We start from the raw sequence: 16,396 nt of genomic DNA on the forward strand, positions 1-16,396 counted from the left end.
TCTAAACTCGCCTTGCTGCTGTGACGTTTCTTGCTGACTGAGGGGGATCCTGGCTGACCGGGGCTGGAGGTTGCTGAAGTGGTGGCAGGCAGGCTGGAGGAGGAGGTGGACAGTGGAGCCTGCTGCTGTGACACTTTCTGCAGCTCGGCCGCTAGCTGCTTGGGATCAACACCTGGAGATCTGGGAGGTCTGTCACCTAGAAAGTTAACATGAGTTAACTATGAGTACAGATCATCATCGCTGCACATAACAAACCAAAGGATCTTGACAATGATCTGTCTAGGGACCAAATGAATCATCACTATGGCTCTTAACCCAATTCACTTCCAAGTCAAATTCAATGGAAAAGAAAAGTGAATATTAAAGTGCCACAATAGAGACAGCTCTGTGAAAACAATCGCATGTTTCCAGAACTGTTCTGTGTAACAGACTGAGGAACTAGGCCACAGAAAAAAAAAACATGGCTCAACTTGAGAGAAAAAAGAGAGCTGAAGATAAAAAGAAGAAGAATATGAGAAGAGCATCTGAAAATAACAAGAGACAAAAGTTAATAGGGAAAAATTGAGGACAGAGGAACAGGAGTGAGGAGGAATCAGTGGAATCAGTTCCAGTTGAAATTATAATAAAAATAATTAGGTAACAACTTACCTTTGCTGTGCTCCTGGAAATCTAGGTGCTGGGAACCCTCAGACTCTGCCAACATGTTGAGATCCCTGTTGGAAAAATTACATTTCATACATTTCTGAAAAGTGAAACTAAAGGAATTAAATGACAAGGAAAAAAGACAAAAAAAAGGTACCAGAAAAGCCACAAAAACATCACAGAAATGGAGAAAAAAATGATGTGACAATAGTTAATTAAAAAACAGGACAGCAAAGCTAGTGATTAAGACTAGCTTTTAAATATTAGACATTAAAGTCATGAAGAGGTTAAAATGATCCATCTTAAATATAAAGAAAAGAAAAGACAAGAATGACATTATGGCGGGTTGAACAGAGTGCACAAGAGAAAGATTGCAAGTGACACAGGTTATACTCACAGTCTGACACACACTTCTGCCTCATTACACGGCTGTCCAACGAGCCCTTGTACCTCTTCATAGGTTTTCCCCGTCAAAAGAACACCATTCCACTCCAGGACCTGCATTCCTATATACGATTTGCACACCCAGAAGAGCAATCAATATTGATCCTGTATTTTCCCACATCCAGTGCTGTACAGACACATCCCTCTAAATAAAAAAAGGAATCAAAACCTATCTCATAAAACAATCAAATGATTAAAAAAATCAGTCCATTCATTTTAGTCATTAGTTATTAGTTAAGAGCAAGCAGAGTAAAAGGGTCTGTTTAATCTTAAAAATATATCATTTACAATCAAATACACTTTTCTCCAACCTGCTTTAGCAGTGACAGATGTTTCCCAGGACAGGCTGATCATTTCTATATATAAAATAGCGCAGTGATATTCCACTCAGCACAGCAAACCCACCGCATGCTCCAAAACACACCCTGCACGCTGGCAGGACTTACACGGATTGAAACAGCTCATCAGGAAGGTCCTCTGTTTTCGACGGTACTCTCGAGCTGCGTGCATATGTGACAGGAAAGCTAGAGTACACTGTATTCCCACTCTGGTATTATTCATCAACACCCTTGAACTGTATATAGTAGCTTTTGGAGGCTGAATTCCAGCGATCAAACAAGCACCCATTCATACACACACACTCCTTCTGAGACACAGAGCCTCTACCCCTGTTGAATCTGACAACGTTTCTCCATATTCGCACCAGACAGAGTGAGGCATCGTGTTCCCACTGGCAGAACCGAAGTAATTTGCAGCCATTCTGCTCGGTGTTGATGACAGGGTTACGGGTGTTATTATGGTTGAGGTGTCTGGCTAATGGCACCACAGATGTACCTTGACTCTTGGACTACAGCAGCCGCTAACAGTTTTAGTTTTTTCTCTGTGTTAGAATAAAATGCATGACACAATTGCTCTGTAGGATATTGTTGAATCCTCTGGCCTTTGACTTAAAGAACAACTTTCAGTATCATATTTCTATCTTTTCATGGTACTGTTCTCTCTGGAACCCTTTATAGCGTGCTTACAAAAAAGTGGAGAGCGTTAAAGCAAAGTAAAGCAGCCATGTACTACAATAAAAAGGAAACAGGAGGAGAGGTAAACAAGAGCAGCAAGTGGTCATGCTCAAGTGCACATAAACACATCCTCAGAGTACAGGCAGATGGATTATACACGTCTAAACTGTCCAACCTCAAGCTTTACTGATTGTGTGACACCCTTCATGTGAGTATGACTAGGAGTTCACTGATCTCATACTCCCCTATGTAAAAATCAATATAATGTGTTCCTGTTACACACAAAACAAGCAATTTATTGTTAAAAAAAAGGCCATATCTGTGGGTTAAGAACTATAATATAATGATTGGTATTTTAGAACAGTCATCAAATAATACAATAGATTTGTTAAGAAAATAACTCTGCTATCATGACACAGCCATTAGGTTCTATCTCCATTCCAATTAGTCAAAAGGTGAAAAATGATAATAAAATGATACAAATATAACTGCTGGTTTAAACACTCAACACCCATAAGCTTCTTGCTTTTGGTTCTCATCTCTCATGACCAAATGTGAGTCATGGCCCGCCGCCTGCAGGTGATAAAACTAAATTCAAATGAAGACCTATTTTCGTAATCTCCCTGTTTCTCTCACTCCAACTACATGTTCGATTCTTTCAGTCTGTCAGCTGCGAACGACCAAAGATGTAAATGCACCCAAATTACACGCGTGAAGAAAAGGTTTGTTTGGCATGCTTGTTGAATTTTATATGAGAAGACTGAAACATTTTGTATCTTAATTTTGTATCGCACAATACCTTATGGCACCCCTTAACTGTATGGCAGAAGACTAGTGAGTTATCAGTCACATTGTAGTTACACTCCATTTACTCTACTTAATTTTCACAATAAGAGATTTAATTAGATGAAAGAGCTTACCTTCAAGAATCTTTCCTGTTTGTTCTGCCGCTCCACCAGGTAACACTTTGGCAACATATGCGCCAATGTCTCCATTACTACCAGGGACCTCTTTTCCTCCGACCACTCGGATACCCAGACCATTTCCTGTTAATACCCCAAAAGAAAGACTGGTGAGTGTTTATGGTAGAAGTAGCCCACAGTCTACAACATTTATAATTCAATATATGATTTCTTTTGTATGACTGTACACAAAAAAAACCTCGTCAAATAACATAAAAGTGTGACTATTATGTAGATAGCCAAATACACTGACTACAGAGTCAGACAAAATAAAGACTGTATAAAAGACATGACCTGAATTCTTTTTAATGGCCACAAGGGGGCAATGCCTATGGTTTCAAAAAAGGGAAAAGTGCTTTTGAGTTTGAGTCAGTTTTGAGTCTCAGTCACTTGTTTTAGACCAGCGGTCCCCAACCCCCGGGCCACGGACCGGTACGTGAGTCATTTGGTACCGGGCCGTGAGAGTGAGACTCGGGTGTGAAATGTATGATTTTCAGGGTTTTTATCAGTTTTTAGTGTTATTTTGTTATCGGGTTTTTTTTTCGTTAACTCGGTTTTCCTGGGTCTTTTCACGTGTGTTATGAATAAATCTTCTTTTTTCGGTACCGGTACTAGTTTTATTTTGTTGTATTTATCCGCGACACCTTAAAGGCCGGTCCATGAAAATATTGTCGGGCACAAACCGGTCCGTGGTGCAAAAAAGTTGGGGATCGCTGTTTTAGACCATATTTAATAAAGCATTAGGTCCATTTTCTAAACCCTTGTCATACCATGGTCCAGAACTGAGGATTATTAGAAATAAGCTCATTGGCTAACTACTTGTGATTCACGAGTCAACGCCCAATGAGCATGCAGTTTCACAGCCAGACGTGCCCCTTTCTCAAAACCTCTAAGTTTTGAGACCAACATGGTGAAAATCCTCATCTTGAGGCTCCTAAGGAGACTTCACAAACCAAGAGGTGACGTAGCTGTGGCCATCTTTTATACTATCTATGGTCAAAATAGAATTAAGCCTGTAATTTGATATTTTGTATCAAATTAAACATGTAAGTTATTTACTAAAAATACAATAATTTTTCAGAGATAAGCAGGTAAAATGTAGCTAAAAGTTATGGGTTTACATATAGTGGGAGCTAGGGAGCTAGCCAGAACTAGCCATAGCTAAAGCTAAAGCTCATTATAGCATACTTGCTGGTTTTGGCTAGCTGTAAACTTTTGACTGAAATATATACACTTTGATGCAGTCTCTGAAACTTAAATTACTAGATGCTTAATCCAAAACTGATGAGAAAACCCAGCTAAACTCCAGGTAAAGCTTAATAGCTTAAATTGATATGTTAATTTAAATCACAGTCTTAAAGAAATGTGTGCATCATTTTGTTTGCAGATTTTCTGTGTCCAGCAGCAGTTTAGGTCATATGTAGGCAGCACACTGTCTACACACAGTACACTGTTAACTAGATTAAACCACTACCCTTGTATTGATTTTCTCAGCCTACATAAAGAGGCTTTCAATTACGCAAAAACAGAAACCTTACTAATTTTGAACCATGAAACCATTTTTTATGGTTATTGAAGCCAGAACAAAAACATTGCAGCAAAATGACTCAGTTCAGCACTGGGCGCTAGTAAACAAAAGGCTTCCTTTCTGGGCTGCTTGTTAATTGCATAAGATAATCCTGAGTGTGAGGGATACGCCATTTTGAGCATGACAATGACTGATGAGCATGGAGGAGAGCCAAATCGAAAAGGAAGCCAGGAAATGAAATGCTGGGCTGCTTTGAGCCTGGAAGAGTTGTGTGATGCAACATATAGGCTAGCAAAGTGACCTGCTAGTTTGCTGAGATTTGGCTTGAATATTAAGTAATATGCATTAAGCTAACTAGTCATGCTCTGTAAACCCAAAAAGATCTAGATTAATGTCTATATTTTGTTATGCATATTTTGTTGTCTATCCTTTGTAAATATTTTTATTTCGTTTATTTTATAACATTCTTATTCCTAATTATATTTGATGCAGTCCTAACTGACTGTACAACAGTCAATAACACATGAACATACATGCCTTTCTGACTGTATAGTCAGTCACTCTACCATTAACATGATGCTCCTGTAAACTGTGTTACTTTACCTGAGACACTGCGGTCTTTAGGATCCCTCTGCAGTTTGACCCTGAGGTGAGGGAAGGGGTAGTATGGACCTTTTCCCTATGGCCCATACACAATGGTAAGACGTTAAGTGCCTTGTGCTACTATACAAAAACCATACACCATTCATGCAACATATTTATATATATATTTATATATATCAAGATGATTCCATGTGAATGCATGCAGCTTGGTGTTTCATAGATGACACTTTGAGAACTTTACTACAGTGTATGTGTTTTTTCCTCTTTCACCTGTCTCTTCTCCTGTCCGTTCTCCGACCACCCATCTCTCGGTTTGTCAAACCAATCTGTCTCTTCCCGTCTAAGGTGGTAGGCTTCAGGGATAAAAACAAGCACAGCTTCAAAACCAATCTGAGAATCTGGACTTTTCCATCCACTTACAGAGGATGGTTATCAGGTCATTTAAAGGTGATTACATGCCAAAAAATATGAGCCAAACAGAAGTTTAATCTGTTACACTTTTTGCAAAGTAGGGAAATGATGCCAAAAACCAAAACAATTCCATATGTATGCACAGAAAATAAGGCAGATTGAGAACGATTAAAGCACTATTAGTACAACACAGTAGCATAAACTAAATCTATCTTGCCATACTTGTCGATAGATGTAAATGTTGGGTATATTTCTATAATTTTTCTCCAGTTGTTAGGAAGGTGAATGAGTCTCCTCCCCAACAAGTGTGTGATGAATCTTATGAAAACTGTAAAAAATGTAAAATCATTTAAATTTGTTTTAAATTTCCAATATAAGTATTGTTTGTATTACCAAATTTGAAATGTCTTAAACCTCCCCAACATTTAGACACCATTTTGTTGATATGCATTTTATTTGTGGTGCAAGTTAATATATTAGCGTAGAGAACTGAACTAATACTCTACCATTGGTTGCATCGTCTCTGTTCAAAGCCATCAGGGAATCACTTAGGGCTGCAATCAAGGCAAACGGGTTTAATGTATTATAAAGTATGAATAAAATATTGGGATCCATATGAATCAATAGGTAAATAATTAAACTGCATTCAAGACAACTCAGACATGGCATCTTTAAGCATATGAAACAAAAAGATAGGAAATGTTACTATGAATGTAGTTTGCACTTAATGACAGCCCATTTTGCATCCTGTTTTAGTAATACATTGTCCTCAGCTTAAAGTTTAGAAGTTCTAGAGCTGCTTTATAGAAGTCGTTTTTGAAACACATGATTTATTGCGAACCACTGCTATCACGACAGCAAGTGCTGGCAACAATTTTTTTTTTTCCCCTTTCCTGTTGTAATAGTGCTTTTGAACCACTGTTTTGGAAAAAAACACTGTCCTCATATGTATGACAGCTCATTTGCTTTCAGCTATAGAAGCTGCACCAAAAATAATGAACTATGTTTGCTTAACAGAAGTTAATCAAATGATCAGATTTTCGGTGATCTTCTTACATGAAGGAGGCATGCATGCATTTCATGCAGCATAAAATCACTCATGTATCACAGTGCACAAAAGCAGATATTTAAGACAAGACATGCATGTAAAAGTTTTATATTTATTAACACAGAAGTATTGCAAAGAAATATCATGCATTTCAAACAAAATGAAACAAAACAAAACAAAACAAAACATTTTAAATCTTCCTATAGTTTAGTCTTACTGGGTACTAGTAGAAAGTTAAATGCAATCATGGAATAACTAAGTAAATATCCTGTATTCACATTGCACATCAATAATCCAAAAATATATATTTGTATATTACTGTCTATGAAAATGCAGACAGGACACTATTATGCTTAAGAGAAATTGACTGAAACTGACAGAACTCTAACTTTTTGAGTGGCAAAGGCACTTTTTTCATTGCATCATTTACAGTGAAAACATTTTCTCTATGTGATCTATTTTAAAGGATCAATATACTACTGTCGTCTAAATGCTTAATTAGAAGGATTTAAAATACTTCAAGCATTTCAACAGCTACGTGTGACATCATGTTGAGTTTTAAAGTTGTATTTCTTGGGGGACGCCTTTCATGTATCTGAAACAGGATGTCAGACTGTACAGTGCAGTGAACTCATATAGGAAGATGTTACACAATAATTGGGATGAGAATAGAACAGAAAATAGAAAACAGTGTATACATAAAGATACATTCAAGTCTATAGGAAACAGAAAAGTTTACAAATGATTTGCATGCACAAAGGAACTCAATATTAAATGTACTTGCACTAGAAAGGAATAAGAAGACACATTCAACAGAATGCAAAGGAAAAACAAAAACACCTCAAAAGACATGCTGAGTCTGAATGAAGAAACACAAGCTATATTTTACCCACTTTAGTAATAAATTCATGCAAGACAAACCATAACCAAAAAGTGTTAATGATGAAATGCTAATTAGGAATGAAGTGGCAGTGTAACAAGTCTGTTTTTTACCTTCGCTATCTGACATGGTGCCCTGAAGATCATCCAGCAGCACATAACTCCTACCCCTTGTTGGCTCTTCCCTGATATGTTGCTGCTGCTGGGAGTCTTGCAATGAAAGGCAAGAACCAAATTGGTCCCTTGAATCGGCTGAGATGGGAGGCAGAGGTCCCGCTGATGCACGGGCCATACCCATAGGCTGCCCAACAGGGCTCAGTGGACTCTCTTCTTCTGAATTCTGGGCCACTATGGGTATTCTGCCGCGCCCACTTTGGACAATGGGAAGGCTAGTAGGTTTGGTGCGACCAGATGGGGTTTGATAATTTGGGCCGTCTCCAGATGCTTCACCATCTCCTTTCAGCCTGAGTGAAGAGCTTGATGGGTCTCTTTTGATAGACAAGTCCAGGCCATAGCAAGATGTGGGCCTGGAGGATGGTCTTGAACGACTACCACTAGGATAGGCAGAATCCAAACCCAAGCTCTGACTCAAGTTAAGTGACCCAGCCAAGTTAGCACCCAGGGTGGATCCTAAATACTTTTGCTGCTCTGCAATATTCTTCCGAAGACCAAAGGTAATCTCATCTTGCAAGAGACGGCTGGATCTTGGGGATGCACTGGTGGACCCCAAATAGCTAGTATAGTCAGTCTCTAAACCTCTACTGTCTGTAATAGAGGAATACTTGGAGGAGATTTTAGGATCTAGTAGTGGTGTCTTATGTTTTTGGTACAACATAGATGCTGGGAGTTGTTTAGCTGCCTGCTTCTCAAGAGTAAGTCGACTGATGCTATACTTTTCTGACTTTGGATAGTGTCTCTGAGAGTAACCAGAGATGCTAGAGCTTGGTGTATAGTAGTGCTGTGAGAGACCTGTCAATTGTTCTAAGTTTTCAGTCCCACCTGTACTTCTCCTAAACTCTTGCTTAAGCTGCTGCTTTAAAAGTTTCAGTTCATAGGGTTCCTCCATGGTATCCTCTTCGTCAGGGGTCTTTCCAAAGGTATGAAGTCTGGACGTGGATCCCAAATAGTCAGTAGACCCCAGATCAGCAGCACTCCTACGAAGCAGTTTCTCTGCCTTTGCCAGCTCCCTCTCAGCCAGACTATAAGATGAGGACAGACCTGTGGAGCCTTTAGCTAGTTCTGCAGCATCTTCCAGCAGCATGTAACTCCGAGGTGTGTGGTGATCTACATCTGTGTAGTAGGAATCAGAGACAGCTGACATTGGGCTACCTGCTATACTTCCCACTTCTAAGGCTCTGAGATCAAGATGATTCCCATATTTGTCATACTTAACACCAAGGTAAGCTGATGAAGTGGGATCAGGCTGACGGCTAATGACATCATATTTCGTTGCATCGAGCTCTGAGAGTAGGGCTGCTTGTCTCGCAGCTTTCTGCTGCAACAAAAGCATTTGGTGGTAACTCTGCTGCTGGGAGGTAGTGAGCGAAGGGACAGAGGAGTAGATTGAATGAGACTGGTAGGACTGAGGTGTCTGGTAGAGAGACTGCTGAAATTGACTTTGAGCGTATTGGTACTGAGAGTATTTTCCATACTCGTGCTTGGTTTGCGGTGGGACAAAGTCATCCAATTCTGACTGAGGAGCTGTCCTGGGACGTTCAAGACCATGACTTTCAATCTCCTCATCCTCACCACCTCCTCTAGTCTCTCGGATGTTGCTAACCTCACTGTCTGACATGTAGTCTCTGTCCTCTGCAACACTCTGCAAGTAGGCCCTTTCCCTCTTCTCTCTTTCTTTAAGCAGTGCGTCCTTTCTACGATTAATGCCCATCTCCAAGTATCTTAGCTTTGCATCTATCTCTTTCTCCTCCTCATCTAATTCTGCTTGTCTTTTGCGGAGCTTGGAAGACTCGCGCTCCACCAGATCTAGCTCTCGATCAATGTCTTGTAGGATCTTGGCGCGTGCCATGTTGGAATTACGGCACATTCTTCGACGGGCTGAGCCAGTGCTATATGCTGTCTGTCCAGTGGTTGTTGACTCATCCTCTGATGGAGGATTTGGGAGAGTCCTCTTCACCTTCTTTTGAGTCCCTGTTGGTGTACCACCTGAGCCTATGCCCTGTAGGAAAAAAAGTGTTGTAAAAGTAGTTTAGTTCCCAAAATAATTGTTTAAGGAGCCTTCAGCTTCATAAACAATATGTTACTCAGATAAATTAATTAGTGATAACTGCTGCATTTTATGAGTAATTAAAACAGAGCAAACTGTATAAATTTAAGTTGTTTGATAGTCTTCCTCTATAAGGATGTATTGTAGTAGAGTGATTGAAAGACAAATTGTTGATTATCTTTTTTCTAGGTAACAGTAACATATGTATTTCTGCCCATAAATATTCCACACTACTGTTGCACAAGAAATAATTTATTCACAAACCCTTGATGGATCTCTGACAGCTTAGTGTTTCCTGCAACCTCAGCTTATTTCCAACTGTTTATGTATGTATGAGATTCTCAGTGGTGAATTGCCCAGGCAGAAAACTGACTACAATACTCCATGATATTTTACCTAGAAATGGGATTAAGCTGAAGATAACTCTCCAGAAATGTCAAACTTAATCAACCAAAAGAAAAGTTTAAACACAGATCACACCATCTGAAAGTTAAAATAAATTCATATTTTTGGCTTGTGGTTTTGCTTCCTGGATTTATGTCAATTACGATGGTAGTACTTACAGTATAGCCTTCACCATACTGGGTTCCAGATGTTGCTCTTTCTTCTCCTGTTGGACTCATGGGCTTAGGATCAGACATAGATCTCTGCATGGATTTCTGTCCTCTGGGACTTGCTGGAGAGGCTTTTGATGGATCAGGACTTCCTCTTAGGTTTTGTGGGCTTGTATCACCAAGGGATTTATCATAAGACACAAACTCAAGGGATTTGCTTGGTGAGATACAAGGGGATACAGGGGAATAGAGCACTTTGGGGGATTTAGGAGGGGCCTGAAGAGTAGAAGAATCAGCTTTGAGGTTAGCAGACTGCCCTATTTCTAAGGGGGTAGGTCGTTTCTTTGGTGAGGTCCTTTCAGAATCTGAAAGCTCCATTCTGGTATCCATTCTAATGTTCCCATCTGTATCAGTTTGTATAGAAATCTCAGTGTGGGCTTGAAGAGACATCTCAGACTGCCCACCCCTATCACCTCTGGCAGTACGTGGACGGCTTTGTCTGCTTCTGTTCTGAGCCTCCCATTCATCTTGATCCTCATCATCAGTCTGCACACAACTGTCAACGCTCTTTTTAGCAGTTCTCTTTTTTCTACCTGCTGTGTAAGCTTTGCTGACTGCTTCATCCTCTTCATCTGTCTGGCACCCACTATCTGTGATCTTTCGGGCCAGTACAGTGCCATCAGGTCCTAAGACAACTGCCTCTTGTATGTCCCCACCTGGGTACATCTGACGAAGCTTTTGCTCTTCCAGTTGATGACGGAGCTGCTCTTGGAGTCTCTGAATCTGCTCAAGCTGCTGCTGCTGCTGAGCGTAAGTTTCTTTCTGCATTATAAGGTGAGCCTGTCTTTCCTCTTCTTGCTGGGCAAGTATCTGCTGTTTCATGGCCTGCAGCTCCTCCAGTTCCTTTTGCACCATGAGTTGTTCGTGTTCTCGGAACCGCTGAATTTCCTGCCGTTCCCATTCTAATTCCTCAGCCAGGCGCTGTTGCTTGAGTTTTTCCATTTCTAGTCTCTCGCGCTCTGCCTGATACTGGCTGTCTCCAGGAACCATGGGTGAAGAAAGCGCTTCCAGTGAAGCAGCTATAGCCTCCAGAGATGCATCAGTATAGGTGTCAAGAGATAAAGAAGTTGCTGCAGTAGTTGCAGCATCACCAGCAGTAGTGCCTCCTCTAGATATCTCTAGATTGAGTGGAGCATCTGCTTGTTCTTCTGCTGCAGTAGTAGAGATGGTGGATAGAAAACTGTGGGATCGAGTAAGTGGTAGGTTCTGGAGGTTGGAAAGAGAAGGCATGGTGTCGCTGGTATGCATACCTGACAAGGTGTTGTATGCTGTACTAAATATGGACCCTGGCTGGGTGGTAATGGCATATGTAGATGGGACTGGGGCTGCAACAGAGGAATAAACCACTCCATTTGATGATCTCAAAACACTGCTTGTACCAAAGAGTGTGCCAACAGCACTTGTGACTCTATCTTGAGAATAGGGAGGAATTGTCATTCCAGCGTAAGTTCCTTTCTTGGAGTAGTCAACAGCTTCACCTGTCAAAAGTCAAAGATATCATTTCAGTCCCAGTATTACAGAATTATTAATTGTTGCAGCAAGCCATGCCTTGTTCAAATAATGAAAAAAGGTGGAAGACCAAAAAAAACTCCAATGAGGTTCAACAAAGTAACAGCATGCAGGTACATGCAAAAAATATAATGGTAAAACAAAAAAAATGATTAAAAAAAAAAAGAAAAAATGTCCATGCAAAACAAAATAAAAACAAAAAGTAGCCATTATTTCCACATTAGCCATGAATAAGTGGAAGCAGTTCAAAGTGACATTTAAGTGACAGGTCTGCAATGTCACTGCACTGACCTGCATCAGAAATCTTTGCTGAGGTAAGATCTACTGCACCTTCAGTTGTGCCACTGAAATTATAGCTGTTTTTACTCTTGTAAATGAAGAGACCAGCCTCTGCTAGGTTAGTATCTGACATAGAAGGTTTAATTCCACCAAACCCTCTCATGCCATAAGGCGACCTGTCATACTGATAGTGGTCGTCACGATATCCAAAGCGATCTTCAGGCAAGGGTGTGGTAGGTTGGTGAGTTGCACAACTTCCTGCAAATGGAAGCTTGTACACAACATCACAACATACAGCTCTTTTCCCTGCAGTCAGATCCACTGGTTTGCCATCGTCTGTGATTACAGCTGTAACCACTTCGGTAGACGCAGTATCCACTGAAACCACAGTGTTGAATGGTTTATTTGTGCTAAGGTCAACAGCTCCTGACACTGTGGTTGTGCCATTAGTTAATCCATTAGCAATACAACTTGCAACAGAAGCGGGTGCAATTGTTACAGGGGTGGCCTGGAGTGTTCCTCCACTCGTACTAGATCCAACTGAGAGATTAATAGGGATCTCAGCAGTAGCATGAGTAGACGGCTGAGAATCAATTGGTCGATAAATAATTTGAGAAACGGGTTCAAATGATTTGTTTTTTGTTAGCTGAAGGGGTACTGAAGAGGTCAAAGAGGTGTCCAAGTTGTCGCGTCGCTGGATTGTGGCAGCACAGGTCACGATGGTAATGCTATCAGTTACTATAGAAACTGTAGATGATTCAGCACTGAGGTTGACCACAGGGGACTGCACTGCACTGCTGTGACGACTGACATCAGTCGTAAGGGACTGATGTCTTGAGTCTGGACCAGCAGACAGATCCACACCACGTGTGGTTGATTCTGGATCCACTTTCATAGTCCTAAGATCTACCACCTCAGAAGGTTGAATAGCCTGTCCATTCTGTGCTGGCAACTGGGGCATAGGCTTCTGCATTGATATTGGGAGACCATTTGCCCTTGGAGCTGGCACTGGTGGTGGTGTCCTTTCATGAACAACAGAGACAGTGGTCCTTTGGACTTCTGTGGTAACCACTTGAGAGATGAGGTTGGGCATCACCACAGGTGGCTGTGCTGAGGCTGATATAGCCTCAATTATATGACAAGAGCTAGATACATGTTTTTCAGGCCCACAAATTTCTTGACTTTCAATGGATTCTGTGACTCGTGTATATGCCAGAGGCACCCTGGTTGTTTGAGGAGGTGTTTGTTGCTGCTGCTGCTGCTGTGAATATGGTTGAGGTTGAGGCTGCTGATGGTGGTATGTCTCAGGCTGAGCTTGCCATGAAGGAGATGCTGGACCAGGGCTAGAGGGAGCATGAGTGGTAACACTATCTACAGGAGAGCTAGGCTGAGATGGCAGAGTGATGACCACATATGTGTCACGAAGATTGCTGGCATATCTTGGAGAAGAAGGAGACTTTGGTGATGGTTGAAACATTTTGCTTTCAGAAGTGGGGCTTAGATTAAGGGCTATGTCACTAGGACCTGTGGGAAGTACAGAGGGTCTTTGTGGATGTGGGGCATGGGCAGGTGATGAAGGCTGTGAGCCAGGCTTTGGTGCAATTGGTGGTTTAACACCATGTCCTGGTTTGTGGCTATCCCCAATTCCAACGGGGATGGATGGCTTTGGGGGTACAGGAGGGGGAACATGAGGTTTGTATGTTGGAGTAACTACTTGTCTTGTAGGTGATGCTTGAGCTGTAGTCATAGTCACTGTCTCTTGCCTTACTGGAGCTGCTGAAGCCTGAGGTGGAAGTGGAACTGGAGCTTTCCTGGGAAACACAGTAGGTTTTGGAGGAGTAGGAGGAGGGAGCGGCGGTGCAACAGGTTCTTCTGTTTTTTCCTGAGAATTAGCCCTACGCAGGACAGTTGGCTTCGGGGGCACAGGTGGGGCAGTTGATACTACACTTGGTATACCAGGTGTATACTGGGGGACTGTAGGCAAGGGTGATACACTGGCAATCACAGGAGCTGATGTTTTTGTAGATGCACTAGTCAAGTCCACAATATCACCTTGGGTTGCTTTGATTGTGGTTTCAGGTTGCTGATCTGATGTGGGTGATGGAAACGTTTCTTTCACAGGCTCAGTTTCCATTGCTGATGAGACATCTGATACAGGATTTTTCTCCACTTCCTTTTTAGGTATAATTTCATCATCAGAAGATAACTCTCCTGAAGAGCACTGCGTTACTTTTAAGTCTGGAATAGGGTGGAGTGCCTTTCTAGATGCAGTGGCTTCTACTTTTGGCTCATGCTGAGTTGGACTTGTTCCAGGAGTCAGGACTCTTTTCATTAGCTCTTCATAGGCAGTTTCAGCATCCAACAATGGCTTCCCATCCATGTCTAATGTTATTGTACTGCTTTTGGAAACAGTAATATCAGCAGGTTGTAGCACAATTTCTGGGTTAGTGCTTTCCTTTTTTGCCTGCATATTTTGGTATTCCTGCTCCAGCTGCATGAATTCCTTTCTTTTCTTTATCATGTCTTCATAAACTTCATCTGGCGATCGCAGCTTTTTGGGCTGAGTGGGAACAGTAATCTTCTCTGTGTCCTCGAGATCAGCTGTCGAATTGTCAATAAGAGATGCATATGCATAATCTTCGATGAGCATGCCTCCATATAGGGACTCTTTTTCTGGCTGAATTTCACCTTTGTCAGCTGTTGGAGACTTGGCCCTCAGCATTATCTCCTCATAGGCTTCATCAGCAGATCTGAGAGGTTTTTTCTGTGGTTTATCAATATTTTGATCATCTGTTGGGGAGTGAAGAGATACAGACATGGGCAGCTGATAGGTTTTCTGGACTGCCGCAATCTTTGCAGCATGGATTTCCAATCCTTCAGGATCTGATTCAATACTGGGTGAAAAGTCTGAGCAAGATGATCGTCTAATCTCCTCCATTTCAGCTTCCTGCCTCTGCTCTTCAGTTGGTGAGGCATCTTCAATAGGGGAAAGGTTGCTTGGCGGTGTCTTTTGATGCTCTCGCCTCCTCTGGGCTCGAATCTCATCTTTATCTTTTTTGGATTTTTTCCCTGAGCCCTTCTGTTTTTCTTGCTCCCTGAGCAGCTCCTCCTCTTCCCGTAACTCTTCTTCCTCAGAAGAGTCTTCGATAGTTGGCAGCATTTGACCAGGTTGTCTGTGTTTGGCTTTCCTGTGCTGTTTACCTTCACCACTGCGGATATGGCTCGGACTACTGCTATCACTGTCTTCATCCAGTGATGAGAGGGATGTTGGGGAAGTTCCAGGAGTGAAGCTGGACGCATGTAGACTGGAAGACCCCTCACCTCTAGACCGATCATCTGGAGAATCTGTCAGGCTTTCCATTTCAGGCTCTCCATCATCATTGGGTATAGACACAGGGCTGCTAGTTGTATTCAGCTCCATAGTTTGGAATTTGCGAACTGCAGTACCACTTTGTTGCTTCCCTTCTTTTGTTTCTGCTTCCATATCTTTGTTTATATCAGGTTTATCCACTAAAGTACCAAATTCCTTATCTTCATCATCTGGGCTTATGGTGCTTTTCTTGGTAAGCCGTCTGACTTTCCCTGTCGTGCCCTTCTCTACAGTTTCTGTTTTCTTTTGTTCCTTTTGTTTCTTCTCGTCCTCTCTGATCTTTCGCCGAACTAGGTTTTCCTCATCAGATTGTGAAGCATCTTCATTCTCACTCATTTCCATTATCTGTTTTCGGATAAATTCTTCATCATCTCCTGACATAGGGCTTTCTTTTCCAAAGCTTTCACTGCTATCGTCCAGGGAATCTGCCTTGACATCCATGGGCACAAGGAGCTTTTTCTTTGTGGTACCATTGCCGTTCTTATCAGAAACCACTCTGTCCTCTTCTGAGCTAGGAGAGTCAGGTGAGAGAGGAAGCACTTCTAATTTACGCCTGGCCTTTAGAGTGTCTGTTTTTTTCTCCTCTTCTTGTGTGGTTGCCTGGGCCTCAAGGATGGGCAGGACAGTGCTTTCTAGCTTTGCTAGGTCTGATGGGCTGGTTGGGCTGCCTTCCTTGACAGCTGCTTCTTTAATTCCAGGCTCTTTCAAGGTCTCCACTGTTTTCACCTGATGAATAAAAAAAACAAACTTTTTCAGTATATATGCTTAATTTCTGACAATTACGAAGACAGTTGTTTTAAATAAGCACAACATGCAAGTTCATATGAATTTAGGAATGACAGGAATGAAAAATGAAGATTTAAAATATAT

At 41.6% G+C, this 16,396-nt stretch overlaps 1 protein-coding gene across 11 annotated transcripts in view; it reads right to left on the minus strand.

Annotated features, from left to right (window-relative positions):
* The window catches only part of pcloa (piccolo presynaptic cytomatrix protein a), a 70,051-nt gene that overhangs the window by 15,567 nt on the left and 38,088 nt on the right, over nt 1-16,396 (minus strand). For 8 of the 11 annotated variants that reach the window (XM_086268301.1, XM_086268296.1, XM_086268295.1 and 5 more), the window contains exons 5-14: nt 12,169-16,252; nt 10,318-11,846; nt 7,645-9,706; nt 6,110-6,157; nt 5,463-5,545; nt 5,193-5,268; nt 3,020-3,145; nt 1,040-1,148; nt 649-713; nt 12-196 (exon numbers count right to left, since the gene is read on the minus strand). In XM_086268301.1, coding sequence (XP_086124427.1) covers nt 12-196; nt 649-713; nt 1,040-1,148; nt 3,020-3,145; nt 5,193-5,268; nt 5,463-5,545; nt 6,110-6,157; nt 7,645-9,706; nt 10,318-11,846; nt 12,169-16,252 — 8,367 coding nt within the window. The remainder of the gene's footprint in view (nt 1-11; nt 197-648; nt 714-1,039; nt 1,149-3,019; nt 3,146-5,192; nt 5,269-5,462; nt 5,546-6,109; nt 6,158-7,644; nt 9,707-10,317; nt 11,847-12,168; nt 16,253-16,396) is intronic. The other 3 variants (XM_086268305.1, XM_086268299.1, XM_086268297.1) reach the window with 1 other exon arrangement.

This window comes from Aulonocara sp. 'chitande type north' Nkhata Bay, linkage group LG17 (genome assembly GCF_057382095.1).
Source record: "Aulonocara sp. 'chitande type north' Nkhata Bay isolate Kocher_YH1m ecotype deep benthic linkage group LG17, A_spYH_male_GT1.1, whole genome shotgun sequence".
Taxonomy (NCBI): Eukaryota; Metazoa; Chordata; class Actinopteri; order Cichliformes; family Cichlidae; genus Aulonocara; species Aulonocara sp. 'chitande type north' Nkhata Bay.